Source organism: Puma concolor, chromosome D1 (genome assembly GCF_028749965.1).
Source record: "Puma concolor isolate L17-30 chromosome D1, mPumCon1.1.hap2, whole genome shotgun sequence".
In the NCBI taxonomy this organism is placed as follows: domain Eukaryota; kingdom Metazoa; phylum Chordata; class Mammalia; order Carnivora; family Felidae; genus Puma; species Puma concolor.
In genome coordinates, this window is record NC_141676.1 from 61,777,141 (window position 1) to 61,799,385 (window position 22,245).

At 40.9% G+C, this 22,245-nt stretch overlaps 2 protein-coding genes across 4 annotated transcripts in view; one reads left to right on the forward strand and one right to left on the reverse strand.

Annotated features, from left to right (window-relative positions):
- RSF1 (remodeling and spacing factor 1) overlaps window positions 1-14,902 on the reverse strand; it is a 158,067-nt gene extending 143,165 nt beyond the window's left edge. The window contains exon 1 of one of the 3 annotated variants that reach the window (XM_086678396.1): window positions 14,512-14,902. In XM_086678396.1, the coding sequence (XP_086534522.1) occupies window positions 14,512-14,698 (187 nt within the window). In that variant the 5' untranslated portion in view covers window positions 14,699-14,902. The remainder of the gene's footprint in view (window positions 1-14,511) is intronic. The other 2 variants (XM_025928313.2, XM_086678398.1) reach the window with 2 other exon arrangements.
- Window positions 14,903-15,123: 221 nt separating this feature from the next.
- The window catches only part of AAMDC (adipogenesis associated Mth938 domain containing), a 30,975-nt gene continuing 23,853 nt past the window's right edge, over window positions 15,124-22,245 (forward strand). Inside the window, exon 1 of the mRNA XM_025928674.2 lies at window positions 15,124-15,247. The gene's annotated coding sequence lies outside the window, so the exon portion shown is untranslated. The remainder of the gene's footprint in view (window positions 15,248-22,245) is intronic.

Genomic DNA, 22,245 nt, shown 5'->3' on the forward strand with positions numbered 1-22,245 from the left:
GAGGGAGAGGGAGGGGGGGGAGAGAGAGAGGGGGGGGGAAGGGGTAAAGAGAGAGAATCCCAAGGAAACTCCACACTGTCAGCCCAGAGCTCGATGTGGGGCTCAATTCCATGAACCATAAGATCATGACCTGAGCTGAAACCAAGAATCGGATGCTTAACTGACTGAGCCACCCAGGTGCCTCTGAATTTTTTCTAAATAGGGAATCACACTTTCCCCCCATAAACCCTGCAGCTTTTTTGGCTATTTATTTCTTCAATAAGTGGAACTATTAACTACCTACTCTCTACACCAGAAACCTGGGAACTTCTCTACTTTTTCTTCTCACTCCCCACAGCCACCGCCCCAGTTCATATCTCACCAACAATATAGTAACAACCTATAGCTGAATTCTCCACCCTCAAGCTGCCCAATGCCTTTCCAACAAGTCAAAAAATTTTAGTTTTTAGAAATAAGAATTTCAGGTCACCCCTGGTGAAGACATGAAACAATTCAGAAAAATGGGGCTGGGGATTTAAAAAAAAATTTTTTTTTTAATGTTTATTTATTTTTGAGAGGGAGAGAGACAGACAGAATGCGAGTAGGGGAGTAACAGAGAGAGAGGGAGACACAGAATCCAAAGCAGGCTCCAGGTTCTGAGCTGTCAGCACAGAGGCCATTGTGGGGCTCGAACTCACAAATCACAAGATCATGACCTGAGCTGAAGTTGGACGCTTAACCGACAGAGCCATCCAGGTGCCCCTTTAATTTTTTTTAGTGTTTGTTTATTTTTGAAAGAGAGAGGCAGAGTGTGAGCAAGGGTAGGGCAGAGAGAGAGGGAGACACAGAATTCCAAGCAGCTCCAGGCTCTGAGCTCAGCACAGAGCCTGACGTGGGGCTCGAACTCATGGACCGCGAGATCATGACCTGAGCCAAAGTCGGATGCTTAACCAACTGAGCCTCCCACCAGGCGCCCCTTAATTTGAAACGGTCAACAGCAGAAAAGTAATAATGACTTTTCCCTGAGCTATCTTGGGAAAGAGAAAAGAAAAACTGGACCTTAAAACTATCTTCTAAGTTTCCTATAAAAAGTAGTAAGAAGATAGAGATTAACACATATGTTTTGGCATGCAGTAAAGACATGGTACAACCATGTAATCCAAGAAAAAAACTGGGAGATTATACAAAGATTTGCCACTTTAGGATTCTAAGGTACTATTATAAACCAAGATGGAGAGGGTCTGGGAGCAAACAACAGAGGAAGGGAGGAAAGGAAGAAAAGAGAAAGGAAAGGAAAGAAAAGGAAGGAAGGAATAGTGTATGGAGGGGGATTCAGTAGTATCTATCTTTACAAGAAATCCCCAAAAGGAAACAGTTACACCCTGACAAATCTCTAGTAAGCAAAAGATGAAAAGAACAACTAAAACACCCATTATTACTAATTTGAAATATGGGACATTTATTCATTCAACTAACATTTGAGCATCTCCTATATGCTAATTTCTATGATACAAACAAAGTATATAGGGCAAAATGAACTCTTTACAGAATTTAGTCAGTCAATGACAGGTTGCCTTTATTTAATGCGTTTTTCCTTTAAATAAAGAAAAATAATGCTAAGGCATTTATAATTCAGTGTCCAAATCCAATTTTTTCACATGGTCTGAAGTTCGTGAACTACAAATCTTTTAGAAACCTAAGGCCTGAAATTAAGTTGCAACTTCCTGTACACACATTATTTCAGAATTCTATGGCTTTTCTTATGCTCTTCTCTACCTGGAATGCTTATCCATCTCCTATTCAACCATTTAAATTTCCACAATGACTACAGTGATGCTATGATAGTTGCTGGGCAAAGGTAGGTACTCGCTCATTTATATTCCCAAAGTACCTCCCCTATTACAATAGTTAAACCTCTATATAATTGTTTGCATGACTAGATTCATACCAACATGATCATGCAAACATGACACAAACATATGCTGTCTACAAGACACACATTTTGGAATCAAAGACCCAAGAGGTTAAAAGGATGAAAATGAGGGGCGCCTGGTGGCTCAGTCAGTTGTAAGCATCCGATTTCAGCTCAGGTCATGATCTCATGGTTCATGAGTTTGAGCCCAGCATTGAGCTCTCTGCTCTCAGTGCAGAAAGCATGCTTCAGATCCTCTGTCTTATTCTCTCTCTGCCCCTCACCCCCGCCCTTAAAAATAAGGAAACAAAACAAAAAAAAATTTTTTTTTAAAAGGGGAGCTCCTGGGTGGCTCAGTCCATTAAGCATCTGTCTTAGGCTCAGGTCATATCTCACGGTTTATGGGTTCGAGCCGCATTGGGCTCTGTGCTGACAGCTCATTGCCTGGAGCATGCTTTGGATTCTGTGTCTCCCTCTCTCTGCCCCTCCCACGCTTGCATTGTTTCTCTTTCTCAAAAATAAACATTAAAAAAAAAAGAGAAAGAGAGAGAAGTTCTTAGAAACTCAAGAAAAAAAAAAAAGGATGAAGAAGATACATCATGCAAAGCAGTAACCAGAAGACAGCCCAAGTGGCTCTACTAATACCAGACAAACCAGACTAAAAGACAGAATTTGAAGAAAAGTATCAGGCTAAATAAATGAAAACAGACATTCCTAGCTACACATTAGAATCACTGAAGCCAGGCCCCAAGCCCCAAGGACCCTGAATTTATTGGAGTGTGGTTAAGGCCTGGGCATCAGTATTTTTCAAAAGGATTCCCCAGATGATTCTAATGTGCAGCCAGAAATAGTTAATTAAATCACCTGATTATAATAAAGGTTGAAAACCACTGAGCTAAAAGGAAAAAAAAATAAGACCGCTTCTTTAATTAGGGTAAATGGAAGTCATAACAGTAGGAGAACGAACCCTGGAGTCTTTTGATGACACACTGCACAAAACGTTACAGCTATAGGAGATGGAGTGTTGATTCAAAAAGATTCAAGAAGAGAATAATTTCCAAATCAGAGAAAGACTAGAGTTGTCCTCCGCAAGACAAACAGGTGTTTGTGTTTGAGGCATTCAACTGTACCTAGGAATTTGTATTTCTTTTAATATATTTCAGTATCCCATTAGAACACTGTATCTTTTATAATAATGCTTATACTAATAAAATTGGTACTTTTTTTTTTTAATTTTTTTTTCAACGTTTATTTATTTTTGGGACAGAGAGAGACAGAGCATGAACGGGGGAGGGGCAGAGAGAGAGGGAGACACAGAATCGGAAACAGGCTCCAGGCTCCGAGCCATCAGCCCAGAGCCCGACGCGGGGCTCGAACTCACGGACCGCGAGATCGTGACCTGGCTGAAGTCGGACGCTTAACCAATTTTAGGGCACCTGGGTGGCGCAGTCGGTTAAGCGTGACCTGGCTGAAGTCGGACGCTTAACCAATTTTAGGGCACCTGGGTGGCGCAGTCGGTTAAGCGCCCGACTTCAGCCAGGTCACGATCTGGCGGTCCGTGAGTTCGAGCCCCGCGTCGGGCTCTGGGCTGATGGCTCGGAGCCTGGAGCCTGTTTCCGATTCTGTGTCTCCCTCTCTCTCTGACCCTCCCCCGTTCATGCTCTGTCTCTCTCTGTCCCAAAAATAAATAAACGTTGAAAAAAAAAAGTAAAAAAAAAAAAAAAGTAAAAAAGCATAAATGAGTAGAAAAGCACGCTATGACTCTGAAGCCTAACTATTCAAATCACTACTTAGTGTTCAGACCAAGACCATGGTACTGAAGATCACATTACAATTCTAACTAAGACTGTACCTGAGGGGACAGACAGTATAATGGTAAAGAACTAGGGCTCTGAAGCCAGATTTACTCAGTTTTAAATTCCTACAACAATATGAACTACCTTTGTATCAAACGTTCCTCCATTTTAATAATGTGTGACTTCAGGCAAGTTACTTTACCTCTCTAATACTCAGTTACGTTACCCGTAAAGAGTAAATACCAAATGTACAACAGAGTGGTTGTGAGAATTAAATAATCTTGGTAGAAGACTTCACTATAGAGCCTGGCTCAACAGTAAGCTCTAATAACTGTAAAATTATTAATAAAGGCATTTATTTAACCTGGAAAATTGTGGTAGAGCATGTACACTCCAAAGCCCCTCATTTTCGCATTTTTATAATTTATTTTTGTTTTATAAAAGACGGAGAAGATAATTTAGGTTGGAAAGGGAGGTCAAAAATATGGGAAAAGTAAAGAAAAAGGATGAGACACAGTTATCATGATGAATCAAACCAGATAAGCATACAAGATAGAGGACTATAAAATGATAAGGCCATGAAAGTAAAAAGACAAGGACAAAACAGAAGATCAGAGTCAAAATTTAAAGGACAAAAAAAATCTCTAAAATGAGGAATGTTATGGAATGTCTGTGTTCAGATGTTCAAGTTAGCAGTACTGGAGATGGCTTCTCCATGATTCTAATAAAGTAAAGCTTGACAGGATTTTAATGGGAATATAAATTAAACTCCACTGTATTTCTTATTAGGCAAAGTTCTCCAGTGTGTTACGATTTTGCTATACTCCAAAACTCCAAACACCAAAAGCAAGCTACAATATGGAATAAAACACTCTTTTTCCTTGAAAGATTTTTAACGTGTAGACACTGAGGAAATAGCAATTATACTTATTTGTAGTCAACTGTGAGGATGCTCAGGACAAAAGGACCAGGAGAAGTATCAGAATAAATTCCCGGACATATCCAGCATTCTAAGCGCTAAAGCTTTATAAAGCAACATTCTGCACTTTTCCTGTGAAACTGACTGATGCTCAAGCATGTAATTCCACCCACTACTAAGTAGGTTATTCTTTAGTATGTTCTCCTCAACCCTCTGTCCCCTGAATAACCCAAGTAAATATTTTTAAGCTCTACCTTCAATAAATACATCCTTTTTCATCTAAGTAGATGGCATCACCATTTTCCCAACCTGATCCTCACCAAGGCCTGGGGATGCTGCCTCCAAATGAGATCTTAAACCAGTCCACCTGGATGAGACTTTGAGCCATTCTAACAGCAATATTACAACTCTTACCATTACTGCCAATTACTATGTCACTTGGCCCCCATCCCAGCCTTGCCATATGACAATTAGACAGAGGAAGCCATGGCTATCCTTGGAAAAAATTAGTTCAATGTAATATCATCATTCTGTTAACAGAAAAGATTTAAAATACTTACCTAACCTAAAAAGAATAACAGTTAAAGAGTTGTGTGTAAAATTAGATAAATAATGAGAAAACTCAAACCCACAATCATCTTTCTTTCTTCACTAGAATAGGGATCAACAAATTTCTTTTTTATTCTTTGAAGGGCCAGATAACACTTTAGTTTGTGCAAGCTTTATGTTCTTTGCCACAATCACTTGCCTCTGCCACTTTAGTGTGAAAGCAGCCACAATTACGTAAACAAATAAGCATGGATGTGCACCCATAAAGCTTTATTTACAAAAACAGACAATGGGCCAGATTTGGCCTACAAGCTATACTTTACTCACCTTGCATTAGACTATCATAGACTAGGGTGACCAGGTTTTAACTAGGTTTTAACTAATTACATGCATTCATTTTATTTTTTTAAATATATTTAGATATTTTAATTTTTTATTTTTTTAATGTTTATTTATTTTTGAGGCAGAGACAGAGCATGAACGGGAGAGGGGCAGAGAGAGGAGACACAGAATCTGAAGCAGGCCTGAGGCTGAGTTATCAGCAGAGCCCGACAAGGGTCTCAAACTCAAGGACTGCAAGATCATGACCTGAGCCGAACTCGGACGCTTAACCTACTGAACCACCTAGGGACCCCATATATTTAGATTTTTTAAAAGTTTATTTATTTATTATGGGAGAGAGACTCAGAGAGCATGAGTGGGGGAGAGACAGAGAAGGAGGGGGGGAGAGAATCCCAAGCAGACTCTGCACTGTCAGTCTAGAGCCCAATGTAGGGCTCAAACTCATGAACCAAACTGTGAGATCATGACCTCAGCTGAAGTAAAGAGTTGTACACTTAACCAACTAAGCCACCCAGGCACCCCCATGCATTCATTTTAAATACGATATTACATCTAATGGAACAAGACATGAAATCTGGTTACTTTGAGTGCTAGTGCTAACCAATATGTCAATTACTTCCGACTAGGAATGGAAAGAATCTCATTCTCATATGTTGGCAAATGTTTATATAAGAGTTATATAAGAGTTAATTCTAAAAAAGTTTTAGAACAGAACATGGTCCTATAATGAGTTGGGAAATAATTATTCATTTCATAAATATTTATTCCTGCCCTCAAGGAGCTTGCAGTCTTGTAGGCGAGGCTGTAAGTGCACAGAAGTTTTATAGATATTGCTCTATAAAATCTACAAAAGAATTCACATGGGGTGAGGAGGTGGAAGTGGTTAGTTTAATTTGAGAGAGAGAGAAAGCAGGAAAAATTTCACAGATCACCTGGTGATTAATGATTGGTAGGAGTACAGTGAGCAGACAAAGGAAGATGGGGAATACTCAACTCATGCAGAAGACTTTTTAAAAACTGTTTTAAAAAGATATGATTTACATATAACATTATATTAGTTTCAGGTATACAATGTGATTCAATATTTGTATATACTGCAAAATGATCATTGCAACAAACCTACTTAAGACTCATCAATGCACACAGTTTCAAATTTTTTTCTTCTGATGAGAAATTTTGTGATCTACTCTCTTAGCAACTCTCCAATATACCATACAGTATTATTACGTATAGTCAACATACTCTGCATTACATCCCCATGATTTATTTATTTTATAATTGGAAGTTGACCAATTTTGACCACCTTCACCCATTTCACTTCTTGGTAAGAGACTACTTTTAAATAATGTTTTTGTTATTACCAAAGAAGTACATAATCATTATATGGAATGTGAAAAGAAAAAAAAAAGAAAAAATAAAAATCTATAATCCTATTACTTAGAAAATGATTAAGATAAACATGTACAAATATAGGCAAAAAGGCATTGTACAGACACAGAGCTAAACAAATTATAAAACAAAGTTCGCTAAAATATACATCATTACCAAGTGCGTATATTACTTGTCCATATATTTTTTAAAAAACCCAACTTATTGGGGTGCCTGGGTGGCTCAGTCAGTTAAGCCTCTGACTCTGGATTTTGGTTCAGGTCATGATCTCACAGTTCATGAAATTTCTCTCCCTCTCTCTCTGCCCCTCCCCCACTCACAAGTGTGAGTGACTCTCTCAAAATAAATAAAAAGAATATTAAAAAAAAAAACCCTATTGTTTCACTGTCTATTTTTGCTGGTAAACTGTAACCTCCATAAAAACAAGGATCTTATCTTTTTCATTAATGTATCCCCAGAATATAAATGTGCCTGGTACATAGTAGGTAATCAATTAACATTTGTTGAAAGAACAAATCCTTTTTAAAATGAAGCCCCAGATTACTCTCTCAAGCAATATTTGATACTGTAAAAACTCTAACACACACACACAAAATAGAAAACACCCTGATACCCTTTATAATGTGATCCACCATACAGAAAAACAAAACAAAAAGTACCAAGGCATAATATTTTAAGACTCTATCCATGAAAAGAGAGACAAAGAAAATTTTCTTAAATCAGGAACACACATAAATATCTCCCTTACTGAATATATGGCTCAGGTTAAAACGTACTTTGGGTCTGAGTTGTTCTTACTTTTCCACACTGCATAAAATTGTCATAGACATATTTTTAGTCTATTAATTTAGAGACTAGAATTCATAGACTATTACTCCACTTGCTAAAAACTCAGAGAAAAAACTTAGCCTTTGAATGGTAATTGTAAGTCCAACTCAACTGAGCTACTTCTTACTAGATTAGAAAATCCTTAACAGAAAGCCTATGTTTAATTGCTGTTTTTTTTAATTAGTGTTTTTTAAAAATAATCCACACCATGTTTACTATACTTAGCATATAGCAGATATTCAATACATGTATTAATAGCTAAATGCTTACCTTTCAAACAGAGATTTTAAAACACAGATAAATTTCAAAAGAAATTTCTCAGCAATTAAAAAACAAGCAAGTCAGTCTGTACTAACAAGCCCAACTTAGCCAGAAAAATCCTCTGTCCCTATCATCTCCAGTACTGGGACAAGCCAAGAACCTCCACAACTTTTGGATACCTCAACTCTGTGACATACCAAAAATGATGGAGAATATACTTCTCTCTTTCCTTCTAATAAATGTCTAAAGAACATTTCTTTATTCAAAAGTGGAAGAGCCAAACCAGAGCCATTTTCAACCAAAACAGGTTCCGATTCCAGCGATGCTACCACCAATGGTCTACTACTGCTGACCCATGCAACTTTTGGCACGTGCATCTGATGAGATCTTTTGCTTAAAGCAATAGATGGTGGCTCCAGTTATGGTAAAGTCGTATTTCTACTTTGTATAGTTCATCCAAAAACAACTGTCACACAATTCAATTAGCACTAGTAGGAGTTACAGTCACAATCCAGTTGTATATAAAAGGTATATTCTTTTGTACTTAACATTTGACTGTAAAAGCTGTATGAAGAATCATTTAACAATGCAAAAAAACCAAACTGAATCTAAAACTGCCCTAGTCGGGCGCCTGGGTGGGTCAGTCAGTTAAGCATCTGACTTCGGCTCAGGTCACGATCTCAAGGTTTATGAGTTCGAGCCCTGCATGGGGCTCTCTGCTGTCAGTGCAGACAGAGCCCACTTTAAATCTTCTTTCTCCCTCTCTCTCTCTCTGCCCCTCCCCCCTCTCAAAAATAAGCATTAAAAATAAAATAAAATGGTTCTTGTAACATAAAAATCTCAAAAAAAAATCAAACCAAAAACAAATGATCCAACTTACTTAATACCATACAAATAACTCAGTCAACCACAGAACTATGGGAATCATAACACATTACCCACATATACTTTAATAGACTGATATTAGATATATATAACTTTTCAACCAATACACATACAAAAACTATCTTTAAAGAATGAAAAAGTACATTTTCCTCTTCAAAAAGAATGTCCTCTGAAGGAGAGGAAAGACACTTGGGAGTCTTGAGTGTTGGTAATCCCACAAAGTCAATGTCCACTTTTACTTGTATCCATACCTCCTGATAATCCACTTTCAGTCAGGAGGAAGCCAGGGATGTCCATATAGAGCACAGAATTAGGAGGGCAAAAGTAGATTGTGAGGGTATGGGGATAAAACAACACCTTCAGGGATACCTGGCTGAGTTGGTTGGTGGAGCATGCAATGCTTGGTCTTGCAGTTATGAGTTCAGGGCCCACGCTGAGTATAGAGATTACTTAAAAAAATAAATTAAAAAAAAAAAAAATGGGCACCTGGGTGGCTCAGTTGGTTAAGCACTGACTTCAGCTCAGATCATGATCTCACATTTCGTTGAGTCCGAGCCCCACACTGGGCTAACACACAGCGCAGTCTGCTTGGGATTCTCTCTCTCCCTCTCTCTCTGCCACTACCCCACTTGCACTCTCTCCCAGTCTCTCAAAAATAAATAAATAAACTTTAAAAACACACATGGGGTGGGGCACCTGGGTGGCTCAGACGGCTGAGCATCCAACTTCAGCTCTGGTCATTATCTCACAGTTCATGAGTTCACGCCCCACATCAGGCTCACTGTCAGCGCAGAGCCGGCTTTGGATCCTCTGTCCCCCTCTCTGCCCCTCCCCCACTTGCACTCTCCCTAAACTAAATATTAAGTGCGCGCGCACGCGCGCACACACACACACACACACACACACACACACACACACACACACACACACAGTACCTGGATGGCTCAGTCAATTAAGCCTCTGACTTTGGCTTAGGTGATGATCTCATGGTTCATGAGTTTGAGCCTCACGATGGGCTCTGGGCTGACAGCCAGGAGCCTGGAACCTGCTTCTAGTTCTCCGTCTCCCTCTTCCTGACCCTGCCCTGCTTGCACGCACACGTGCTCTCTCAAAAATAAAATAAACATTTAAACACACACACAGGGGCGCCTGGGTGGCGCAGTCGGTTAAGCGTCCGACTTCAGCCAGGTCACGATCTCGCGGTCCATGAGTTCGAGCCCCGCGTGGGGCTCTGGGCTGATGGCTCAGAGCCTGGAGCCTGTTTCCGATTCTGTGTCTCCCTCTCTCTCTGCCCCTCCCCCGTTCATGCTCTGTCTCTCTCTGTCCCAAAAATAAATAAATGTTGAAAAAAAAAAACAAAACACACATACACACATCCCTTCAGTTAGTACACCCTTTTCCTATTCTAACTAACATCAACGAGAAATCTAAATTTTTCTCCCCACAGTTTCAACCTACAGGTGGACTTTTTTTTTTTTTTTTTTTAAGTTTATTTATTTTTGAGAGAAGGAGACACAGAGTGCAAGCAGGGGAGGGACAGAGAGAGTGGGAGACCCAGATCCGAAACAGGCTCCAGGCACTGAGCTGTCAGCACAGAGCCTGATGCGGTGCTCAAACCCACGAACCATGAGATCATGACCTGAGCCAAGGCTGGATGCTTAACCGACTGAGACACCCAGGCGTCCCTGAACTTTTAACAGAATCGTCTGAAGAGCACCAATGGTTGGCTATATACACGTGAAATCAATCTGTGCTCCTTGGTTTTCTTCCTGCAAAATAAAGTCAAAATGGATATAGTACTCCTTCCTAGCCCCCAAACTCAATGAAAGTCTCTAGAGCACAGGTTCCCAAGCTCTCTAGGTTCATGACACCCTCGGTATTTCACTAATTTTTTTCACAGCAACACTAAACCAAGAAATACTAACAGTTCCACTTACCAAGTCGTTAGCAGCAATTTGAAAAACTAATCTACTTTAGCTGAAATTTTTTTTTTTTACTTCATTCCAAAATAATCACACTTACTTACACAATGCATATTATGGTTGGGCAATGAACAACTTCTTAAACCTTGGAATCAAATCGGACACTGCTATCCTGATTTCCTGTTCCTCACTGATTTTCATGCAGTATTTACATTTTGTCACAGCGACCCCCCAACTTTACAAAGATACATCACCCAAAGGAATACAGCATAATCTAATGTTCAAATCAGGAGTTATGTCAAGTAGTAGTTTACCTGGCAACCAACAGATGTCAAATACTGCTGCATCTTCCTTGAAAATTTAAACTACCACATGGTGCCTCTATAAATTGGTGGCAATACCCTGGAGTATTTTAGTGCGATCTGGGAAATATGGCCCTATGGCAAGGTATTCTGTAATTTTCTGGCTTTGGACTCAGACCTAGGTTAGAAATCAGATTCTACCAATAACTATATAATCTTGGGCACTGGGCAGTTGAATCAAACTCCTGAACCTTAGTTCTATGCCTGCCCAACAGGAGTAATAGTACTAACCTCAGAGAATAGTTGTGAGGAATGAGATGATGTCTGCACATAGTAAATGCTCAATAAATGCTACTTATTATTATATCATTCCAACTTAAACCAAATTTAATCATTAACTCTCTGGAGGATAAAGGAAGCTTTCTAAACTAAAGCCACAACGTCAAATAAAAACTTAGGAACAAATTTTTCGGGAAAAGACCATAAAGTGCTTAAACAAGGACAATATAGAGAACTACAAACTCCTCCAAAGGATGTCATCACGTTGCTATACCTATCACAAAAAATGATGAGGTGAAAAGTCTTAAACTGGCAACTCAAAAGAATATACTTTCAAAAGCACCTTTTAAAGGATAAGCACACTAGAAAAAACAAAGAATTTTATAAACTAGGATTCTTTATGTAACATTAAGAATGGTCTTTTAAAAATAGTTAAATTTTACACAGAGCAAAACTCATTTGATTATAACAAAGACTTTTCCCCAAGAGTATAATAGCTCACACCCCTATTCTCACAACGTACTAGAATTTAACATTTTAATTCCAAATACACTTGTAGATCTTCTCTCTCATAAACATCTTTAATAAAATTTGTAATACAAGAATACTTCAAGCGCTTAGTTTATGAAAGGATTTTTGAAATATTTCATTTGATCCTGAGATAATTATCTCTATTTACTGAAGAGACGAGGTCCATCAAAATTAAGTAATTTGCCCTACAACTTATATATTACTGTTCAGGGCGAAAACCCATGTCTTTTAACTTCTTCTAGTATACCACAACTCCTTCATAAAAAGACTCAGTTCAAATCTTGTTAGTTTGGCCAGTGTTGTTTTATCCAACTGTTACAAGTAGGTTAACCATCATCAAAGGCCTGAAAATCTTTTCCCTGCACAGTAATGGCATTTCACCTGCAAGACTTTTCATTTGCCAAGCATCTTGAACTGTATAACATTAATTAATAATTATTCTTAGGTAAAATTATGACAAGATCTATTATTATAGATGTAACTATACCAATGGTAATGAAGTGGCTGAGCCCACTGGTACAATTTCCCAGCCCAGAATATTTCTCATTTTTCATTTAGTACATGGCCCATTGTTCAATTCTAGATAGAAAGGTAACATGAACTAGTAAACTGACCCTGATATTTTTTCTTCTATAACTAACAAGCCAAATGCAGTGGCCAAAATACTTAAAAAGAATGGAAGGCAAGCAAACTTGTATGCCACCCAGAATGCAATGCCATCACAGGTCTATGCCTGCCTTTCATCTTGGTCCAAGAAAATTCCAAAAACAATCTGCCAGCAATTCTTTCCCCAAATTCCCAAATTTCTCCCAGATACATACATTACTATCATTTCCAACAGTATCCTAAAAGCAACTAAGGCATTCTATTTCAGTGACTACTTCTCTAAAACTTGAATATAAATACAATTTCATAATAAAATACCTATATTGGGGAGCTTAACTTCTAAAGAAATTCTGCAGGAAGTCTTTATACAATGTAACTTATCACACTCTTATTTCATACTACATTAAAAAAACTAACTTTTTATATGCCAGAGTTTAAGGGTAAATTTGGGCAGGTAAGAAGGGATATGTGCCTGTACCATAAACGCTGTATTAATTTGAGTCTTTGGTAGTCATAACATCATTTTCTCTACAGCTAATATTTTGAAAAACTTCACACTCGGACCCTTCCTGGCAATGTAAATAAGACTGTTAGCAGAAACTTCTTCATTTCCATGGAGAATTGAAGAGCAACCTTGCTTTCTTAGAAAGGAAACAGCTATCTGTCTTATACAATACCCCGTCCACTTTAGCCACCTAATACGGACCAAAAAAAAAGGTCTGGAAAACGTCTCTTTTCCAGCCAAGGGCTGTTCCCAGATAAAGGCAATGCTTAGAATACAGAGAGAAAACAAAACAAAACAAAAAAACCTTCTTTGAGGGAAGAAATACGCCAAGGAAGGAGAGCCATGGATCAGAAATAAATAAGGGGTGAGTGTACGCGCTCAGTGTAAGGGCCGGAGGCAGCAGGCACAGAGCTGAGATGCTCCAGCGAAAGAACCAGCAGCAGCAGCAGGAAGTTTCAATGGGGCCGGGCAGAGCATGCGCCCTGCACCCGCGCGGTGGCCTTATGTGGAAGGAGCACCACTTGCGAACACCAATAATAGACCAGCAGCACCAGAGAGAGAAACATGAGCAACAAGCACCTTCTTCAACTGTTTCCCCCTCCGTCTGAGCCCCTCCTCCAGCCTACATACTAACCACCCCACCCCACCCTGCAAATGGGAGGGCGACTTCTTCCCCTAAGCCCCGCTGCCAAGATGAAGGGGGAAGGGATTAGAAAAGTGGGGAGATGCTTTTCTATTATTTGGGGGGAGGTGGGGAGAAGGAGGAGGAAAACTATGGGGGAGGAAAAATTAACCCTCTAACCTCCAAAGTGGAGAGATGCTGCCGACTTCGACCCCCAAAGCGAGAATGGAGAAGGACCCTCTCCCATGGGGGAGGAGCAAACCTCCATACTCTGAGGAAGGAGTTTTGGGGGTTAAACTGGCCCTCGAGGGGAAAGGAAGAGAGACGCGAGCCGACTCTCTCGGGGGAGTTCCCACTAGAGGGAGGGAGAGCTGAAGTGTCCGCTGGCCCCCGCCCACCCAGGTGGAGGGAGAGAAAGGGGCGCCCCGAGAAGATGAGCCCAGCCTCCCCCGAGATGGTCGGGTGGATGGTGGGAGGAGGGGAAGGAGCAAGGCAAGGGAGGAGGAGAAAAGCGCAAAGCTGGCCGGAACCTGCGCTCCCCTTCCCCCGCCACCCAGGGGGAGAAGGGGTGGAGGACCGGCCCCTGCCGCCGGGGAGCAGTCCCAGGGGCCGCCGATCAGCACAATGACCCCTCCACGCCCCCAGCCCACATCTAGCCCGCGACGCCCCCACCTCCGCTCGGCGCCAGGCCCGGTGGCCCTAGGGGGTCTCTGCCCCGCCTCCCCACTGCTCAAGACCCTGGGGGCTGGGCGGAGAGGCCAGGCCGGGCGGAGCTGCGCCCCAGGGGAAGGACAGAGCCGCGGAGGCCCGGGATATCCGTGAACAGCGGAGAGAAGGAGCGTGCCAGGGCCGCTTCCCGCCGGGCGTTCGGGCCCCTCGCTTACCTTCTCCACTGCCGACGTCCGGCGGCGGCGCCTGCAGCACCCGCTCCAGCTCAGGGAACGGCAACTCAGGCAGGTCGAGCAGCGGCCCGTAGCGCTCCAAGAAGGAGCAGACTACGGCGAAGTTGGGGCACGAACCCGGGCAGCCCGGAGGAGCCATCGCGGCCGCCGCTGCTGCCGCCGCCGCCATTTTGAACTGGAGGATGGAGGAGGAGGCGATGGGGGGGGGTGGAGGGAGTTAGGTGCCGAGGAATGGCAGGACAGCTTTACAGACAACAGGAGGCGCTAGTGAGTAGGCTCTCTTGCGGATCCGAGCGTCTCAGGCACGGCGCCGCGATCCCACAATACAACGGCTGCTCGGAGCAGTCGAGAACCCAACCAGACGAGGGAAAGAGAGGCGCTCTGTGCCTTTCACTTTCCGCCCTCTTTCCGCCCCCTTCCCTCCCTCTTCCTCGCCCCTCCCACTTTGGGTTTGCCACAGCCTCGTGTGACAGGGGGAATGAAAACAAGGGAAGCGGGGCAGGGAGGAGGACTGGAAGCTTGAAGAGGCGGGACTTTTTAGGAGTGGTGGCCAATAGTCTTGGAGGGGGCGGGGCTCCTGGCGACGACTGGCTGAAAGGCTTTTTCGGGGCGGGGCGAGTGGGGGGAGCTCTTAGCCAAGAGGGCCTGAACCAACCAAGGTGAGAGGTAAAGCGCGGAGCGGTGTGGGATCGCAACTCTCGTGGAGAGAGGACGTTGGGTGAGTTTTGTGGGAGCTCCGGGATCTAAAACCCGGCCATCAGATGGTGGGGGAAGTTTAGGAGAGTGAATAAGCAGCAGAAAAAGAGGAGAATCGAAAAACACGGTTCTGGGAGAAGGTTGGAAAGGGGAAAGGCTGAGAAGTGCTCTTAATTAGGGATTGGGGTGAGACCTTTGTAAGAAGTGCCTGCGAAGCTTTGCTGAAGGGTATTGCTGTCTGCTGGGGCACAAGAATCGTAGCTATACTGAAAAACAGGGTCTGAGGGCTCTGGGGGACGAGGACCTGAGGGACGAGGACCTGAGGGAATGAGGCTCTGCGGGGATCACCTAGCTGAGGAATCGGGGCCCTGCAAGGAGATCAGGGTCTAGAAGGGACCAGGCTCTTCAGGCCGACCAAGGTGTGAGGGGACAGGGCCCTGCTGTGGTTGCCAGGGTGTGAGGGGAAGGGACTCTTGAGGCACAAAGATCTTATAGGGGACCAGGGTCAGTTGGTGGGCTAGGACTCCACTAAGAAAACGGACAGGATAGCGACTTGGTGCAAGAGCAAAAACTTTGTTAGAAGACAAGGTTCAGTTTCATTGGGGCAGCAGTGCTCATTCTCCCACAAAGAATCTCAGAAAACTATCAATCTTGCAAAGTAGAATGTGCAGCTTGGAATGTAACGGTGCGTTATGGTTAGGAGCCTGAGCTTTGGAAGTCAGCCAGACTTGGGTCCTAACAGAACTGCTTCAGGACATTACAGAAGATTCTTCATTTCTTTGAACCTCTGTGAAGTGGGGGTAATAAATGTACTTAAATGGTAGGATTTTACTAGGTATTCACAGTAAATTGACTAGCGCAATCCCTGGCACATTCACTAGAACTATTTTTAAAACATTAGTTGCTATTATTGAACAAAGGAATTTCTAAAATTTAGATTGAATTCAGCCATAATTTATATAGTCTACTACTTTGAGCCAGAATTTTCAGCGTGCATTTAAAACTTACAGGGGCGCCTGGGTGGCGCAGTCGGTTGGGCGTCCGACTTCAGCCAGGTCACGATCTCGCGGTCTGTGAGTTCGAGCCCCGCGTCGGGCTCTGGGCTGATGGCTCAGAGCCTGGAGCCTGTTTCTGATTCTGTGTCTCCCTCTCTCTCTGCCCCTCGCCCGTTCATGCTTTGTCTCTCTCTGTCCTAAAAATAAATAAACATTGAAAAAAAAAAAAAATTTAAAAAAAAAAAACTTACATAGTACCTTTTTAAAAAGAATTTGAAACAAGGTATAATATAAACCGTGTAAAATAGGACAATTTATGATGAAAGGAAGATAAAGATATACAGTACAGGCAAATAATTATATTGGGAACAGAAAATGCTTACAATTATTGAATTTCTGTGTTTCTAGGGGGAAAAAAGCACAATGCTCTACATCATTCTCATTATCTAAAGAAAAATATTCATTTTTGTCAAGGGAGGAAAAATAAATCTAGATTGTAAGTTCAATGTGTAACCTACAATACTGACTCCTAATCCTTTGTAATACACAAACTCTTTTTAAAGGGAAAAATGTTTTTTTGAAATTTCTCCAATACTCTTGAAAATTACATTTTAAGAAATACTGCTGTGAAAAATTAAAGTCAACACAACAGTGTGACTATACTTCATGCCACTTAAGTATACACTTAAAAATTATTGAAAAGGGGGGTGCCTGGGTAGCTCAGTCCATTGAACATCTGACCTGATCTCAGCTGACTCTTTTTTTTTCATCTTTTTTAATTTAAAGATTTTTTTTTTAAGTTTATTTATTTTGAAAGGAAGAGAGCATGCAAATGGGGGGGGAGGGGCCGGGGAGAGGGGGGGAGAGAGAGAATCCCAAGCAGGCTCCATACCATCAGTGTGGAGCCTGATGCGGGGCTCAAATTCACCAACCATGAGATCATGACCTGGGTTGAAACCAAGATGTTCAACCAACTGAGCCACTCAGGCTCCCCTTTTCAAAATTTTTTGAAGTTTATTTATGGGTGGGGGGGTAGAAGAGCGTTTGTGGGGGAGGGACATAGAGAGAGGGAGAGAGAATCCCAAGCAGGTTCCACGCCGAGAGTCCAGAGATGGACACAGGGTTAGATCCCACGAACCACAAGCTCTTGGCCTGAGCCAAAATAAAGAGCCAGAAGCTCAACCTACTGAGCTACCGGCACCTCTCTCAGCTGACTCTTGATCTCAGCTCAGGTCATGATCTCAGGGTGTGAGTTCAGGCCTCAAGTTGGACTCCATGCTGGGCTTGTGAAGCCCACTTAAGGAAAAAAAATGGTTAAAGGGGTAAATTTTATTTTATGTATATTTTGCCACAATGAAAAAATAAAAAACAAAAAAGAAAGTCTTACTTTAGGAAAACATTTATAGTTGTGACTTATCATAGCAAAAGAAAAGTTTTTATTTAACGTATAGTAAAATAAGTTTTTTAAGTAATGCTGCTTAAACAAATTGAAATTAAAACATATTGGTAGAACTTTCAGATACATCTATGTATCTCTAGACCTGGGGATCTGAAGACCCCATTTTAAGAAAAATCTGACCTAGAACACATCTTTAACAATAGTTTTGCAGAAAGAGACAAAAATTTTGATAAGGTCATTACTTAATTGACCTTAAATAAAAAGTCCACTCCCATCTTGATGTAGCCAGTGCACATGCTGCCCTCATTATTTATTTTGAATATAGCCCTAGCCTATAGCAATATTTTTTAAACACTGGGTCATGACCCATAGTTTTAAAATCAATGTGGTGAGGGGCGCCTGGGTGGCGCAGTCGGTTAAGCGTCCGACTTCATCCAGGTCACGATCTCGCGGTCCGTGAGTTCAAGCCCCGCGTCGGGCTCTGGGCTGATGGCTCAGAGCCTGGAGCCTGTTTCCGATTCTGTGTCTCCCTCTCTCTCTGCCCCTCCCCCATTCATGCTCTGTCTCTCTCTGTCCCAAAAATGAATAAACGTTGGAAAAAAAAAATTAAAAAAAAATAAAATAAATAAAATAAAATAAATGTGGTGGATCAAGACCAGAATTACATTAAAAATGAAAAAGAATAAAAATAGAACAGTGCTAAAAAAATAGAACAGAAAATAGTGTATCATCTATAGTAAGGATAAGTATAAGTATATTGCAAGAAATATTTATGAAATATGTATGTTTGCCAGCGTGTATTATGACATAAAATGTATTTGTTGCTGTGGTTTAGACAAAGAGTTTGAAACACATTCCCTTACCTTTACATGTGGAGGAAAATAAATGAATGAATGTCTGGATGAATGAACAAATGGGATCTTTATCACTTGATTATGACAAAGGAAATAGATATTATTGGGTAAAATTCCTGCTTTAATATCACACTCCTAGATGACATCTAAGCATGAATACAGTAGCTATCGTATATTTTTCATTCAGTAAAATTGTATATGCCAGGCACACCAATTTTCTAAGTACCAAGCAGAACTAGGTTGCAAAAGTATTTCTTTAGTACTCTTAAGATGATATTCGGATATCTGGTGAATCATTAAAATAAATTGTGTCAAAATACTTTAATTTGCAAGTAAAAGACAAACAGGCTTAAACATAAAGGAAATTTATAACCTTACATAACTGAAAAGACCAGTGGTAGGTCATGCTTGAGGTATGGTCTAATCAGGTGGTAAGTCTGTTTCTCAGTATTTCTATTTAGTCTTCCTATTCATGGGTTGAATCTTCAGACCGATTTCCCTCATAGTACTAGCAGTTTCAAGGTACTTTCCTATATTCTATACATCCCAGCCTCAATATCTCAGAAGCTCCCCAAAAAAGTCCCCAAACTGACACTGATTGGTCCATCTCTGCTCTCACATTCAACCATGAGCCAGTGTGCCCAGTGTAGAAAGTGAAAGTAGAATGTACTGAATGCATTAGCCTAGGTCAATGCTTCATTCCTACAGCAAGATATACAAAGGTCAGTGCTTCATTCCTAAAGCTAGAGGTTTATCAAAACCACATGGAATCAATACATCAAGAGCCCTAATACACAAGATGCAAAAACTGACAGAATTGGAAGGAGAAATAGAGGAATTCAACAATACTACTTGGAAACTTCAATACTCTACTTTCTTTTTATTATTATTATTATTTAAGTTTATTTTTGAGAGAGAGATAGACAGACAGAACATGAATGGTGGAGGGGAAGAGAGAGGGAGATACAATTTGAAACAGGCTCCAGGCTCCAAGCTGTCAGCACAGACCCCAACATGGGGCTCAAACTCACGAACTGCAAGATCATAACCTGAGCCGAAGTTGGACACTTAACCCACTGAGCCACCCAGGTGTCCCAATTCTCCACTTTCAGTAATGGTCATCTAGGACAACTGAGCAGACTGTAAACAAAGAAATTTGCTTGAAAAACACAACAAAATAACTAGATTTAACAAACATCTATGGATACTGCATAACAATAGCTGAATACACATTTTTCCCAAGTACACATGGAAAATTCTCCAAGATAAACCATGTGCTAGGGCATAAAAAAGAAGACTCAACAAATTTAAGCATGGTGAAATTATGCCAAACATGTTCTCCAAACATGGAATTTAGCCAGAATAAAAAACAGAAGAAAATTTGGAAAATTAATTTGTATATGGATGTTAAGTGACACACACCCAAATAACCAATTGTTCAAAGAAGAAATCATAAAATTAGAAAATACTTTAAGATAAATAAAAATGAAAACATAAAAAAAAAACAAAACTTAGGGGATACACCTAAAACACTACTTAAAGAGAAATACGCTATATGTAAATGCCTATATTTAAGAAGATGATTTCAGAAGCTCCTGGGTGGGTGGCTCAGTGGGTTATGAGTCAGGTCATAATCGACTTCAGCTCAGGTCATGATCTCTAGGTTCTTGCATTCGAGTCTTGCGTTGGGCTCTGTGCTGACAGCTCAGAGCCTGGAACCTACTTCAGATTCTGCGTCTGTCTGTCTATCTGTCTCTCTCTCTCTCTCCCCCCCCCCCCCCCGCTCACGCTCTCTCTCTCAAAAAAATAAACATTAAAAAAATTTTTTAAAGATTATTTCAAATCAATAACCTAAGTTTCCATCTTTATAAAACTGGAAAACAGCAAACTAAACACAAAATAAGTAGGAGGAAGGAAATGATAAAGATTAGCATAGATCTTCATGAAAGAGAGAATAGAAAAATAGAGAAAAGCAACAAATCCAAAAATTGATTCTTTGAAAATAACTACAAAATTGACAAGTCTTTAGCTAGACTGGCAAAGATGAAAACAGAAAAGTCAAGTAACTGAAATGAACAAGGGGACATAACTACAGTAATTTTTAAAAAGGATTATAAAGGAATATTATAAATAACTGTTTGCCAGCAAATTAGATAATCTAAGTGAAATGAATAGAACAATACAAACTACTGAAACTCAAAAAACAGTAGAAAATCTGAATGGAATTATAACTAGTAAAAAGATTGAATTAGGAATTTGAACCCTACCACACCCCCCAAAACAAGATCAAGAAAGACACCAAGAGTTCTAATGCACAAAGAAAAGGCCATGTGAAGACAAAGTAAGGAGAAATCCATCTGCAAGCCAGAAGAGAGGTGGCACCAGAAATCAACCCTGTTGGCACCTTGATCTTGGACTTCCAGCCTCCAGACTGAGAAAATAAATTTCTGTTTTTTAAGCCACTCAGTTTGTGGTATTTTGTTATGGAAGTTCTAGCCAACTAACACAGAAGTCTTTTTCAATGCTCATAGCAATTCATTATACTTCCCTTATAGCAATTTTCAAAAGTTACTTAATATTTTTAATTTTTTTTAATGTATACATTGTTGGAAGCCTAGGTTCTGATGTTCCCCCTGCCCATTATTGTTCTTTGTACTTAGTCACTTGCTTAGACTAAATCTGTAAATTCTGTCTCTCATGCAATGTGTGGCCACTGAAATCTGTTTTTAATTTTTATTCATTTATTTTATTTTTTTAGTATATTTATTTTGAGAGAGAGAGAAAGAGAGAGAGGATCCCAAGCAGACTCCATGCTGCCAGTGCACAGCCTGATGGGGGGCTTGAGCTCATGAACTGTGAGAACATGACCTGAGGGGAAACCAAGAGTCAGACACTTAAGCGACTGAGCCACCCAGACTCCCCTATTCATTTTTTTTTAAGTTTATTTATTTTTTTAGTAATCTCTGCACCCAATGTGGGGCTCGAACTCATGATCTCAAGATCAAGAATCGCATGCTCTTCCAATTGAACCAGCCAGGTGCTCCTTAATTTCTCTTCCTGTTTTTATTTTTAAGTTCGGCTTCCTACATAGCTTAGTATTCAGTCAAAGAAAGACTGTGTTCAAACAACTCAAGCCAGTAAGACTTTCACTCTACTGGTGGGTCAGTGTGTGCACTGGGGAGTACCTTCAATGTTCATGTTGTTTTCATGTCTCGCCTGGCTTTTACTTTATTCTAAGTGCTCTTGTACTTTCTTGCTTCTTTATGTTGCATGTGCTGTTGGTTCCACTGGCCCAGAATGTTTGCATGATTTAGGCCTACTCAGTTTGTGTCTTTGATACACATACTCACAGCAATTGGTCCACTCCAGATATGTGGAGAGCTCATCAAGCCCCCTATAGCTATGTGAGCTCTGAGAAATTCCTGTTAAATCCCTGCCTACTCTGCAAATCCATTGCTTGCCCCAAACACTCACAATAGCAAGGAAGCAGAGCCACCTGCCATCCATGTTTGCTTGCTTGCCACTGAGCTCACCAGTTTAACTTCTAATGCTCTAAATCAATCAAGCCTCCTCTGGCCAAAGCAGCAAGACTGTTGTTGGTTTTCATGTTCTGCCTCAACCAAGGTGAACCTCTGTGCCAACAGAACTGATGTGGGGACATGACAGTAATCCCAGGCAGGAACAGCAAGCCATGTTATTGATCTCTGAAATACAGTGGCTTTCATAAATAAGCACTTTGCAGCTTGTAGTATGCCTTTATTATTATTTCTAG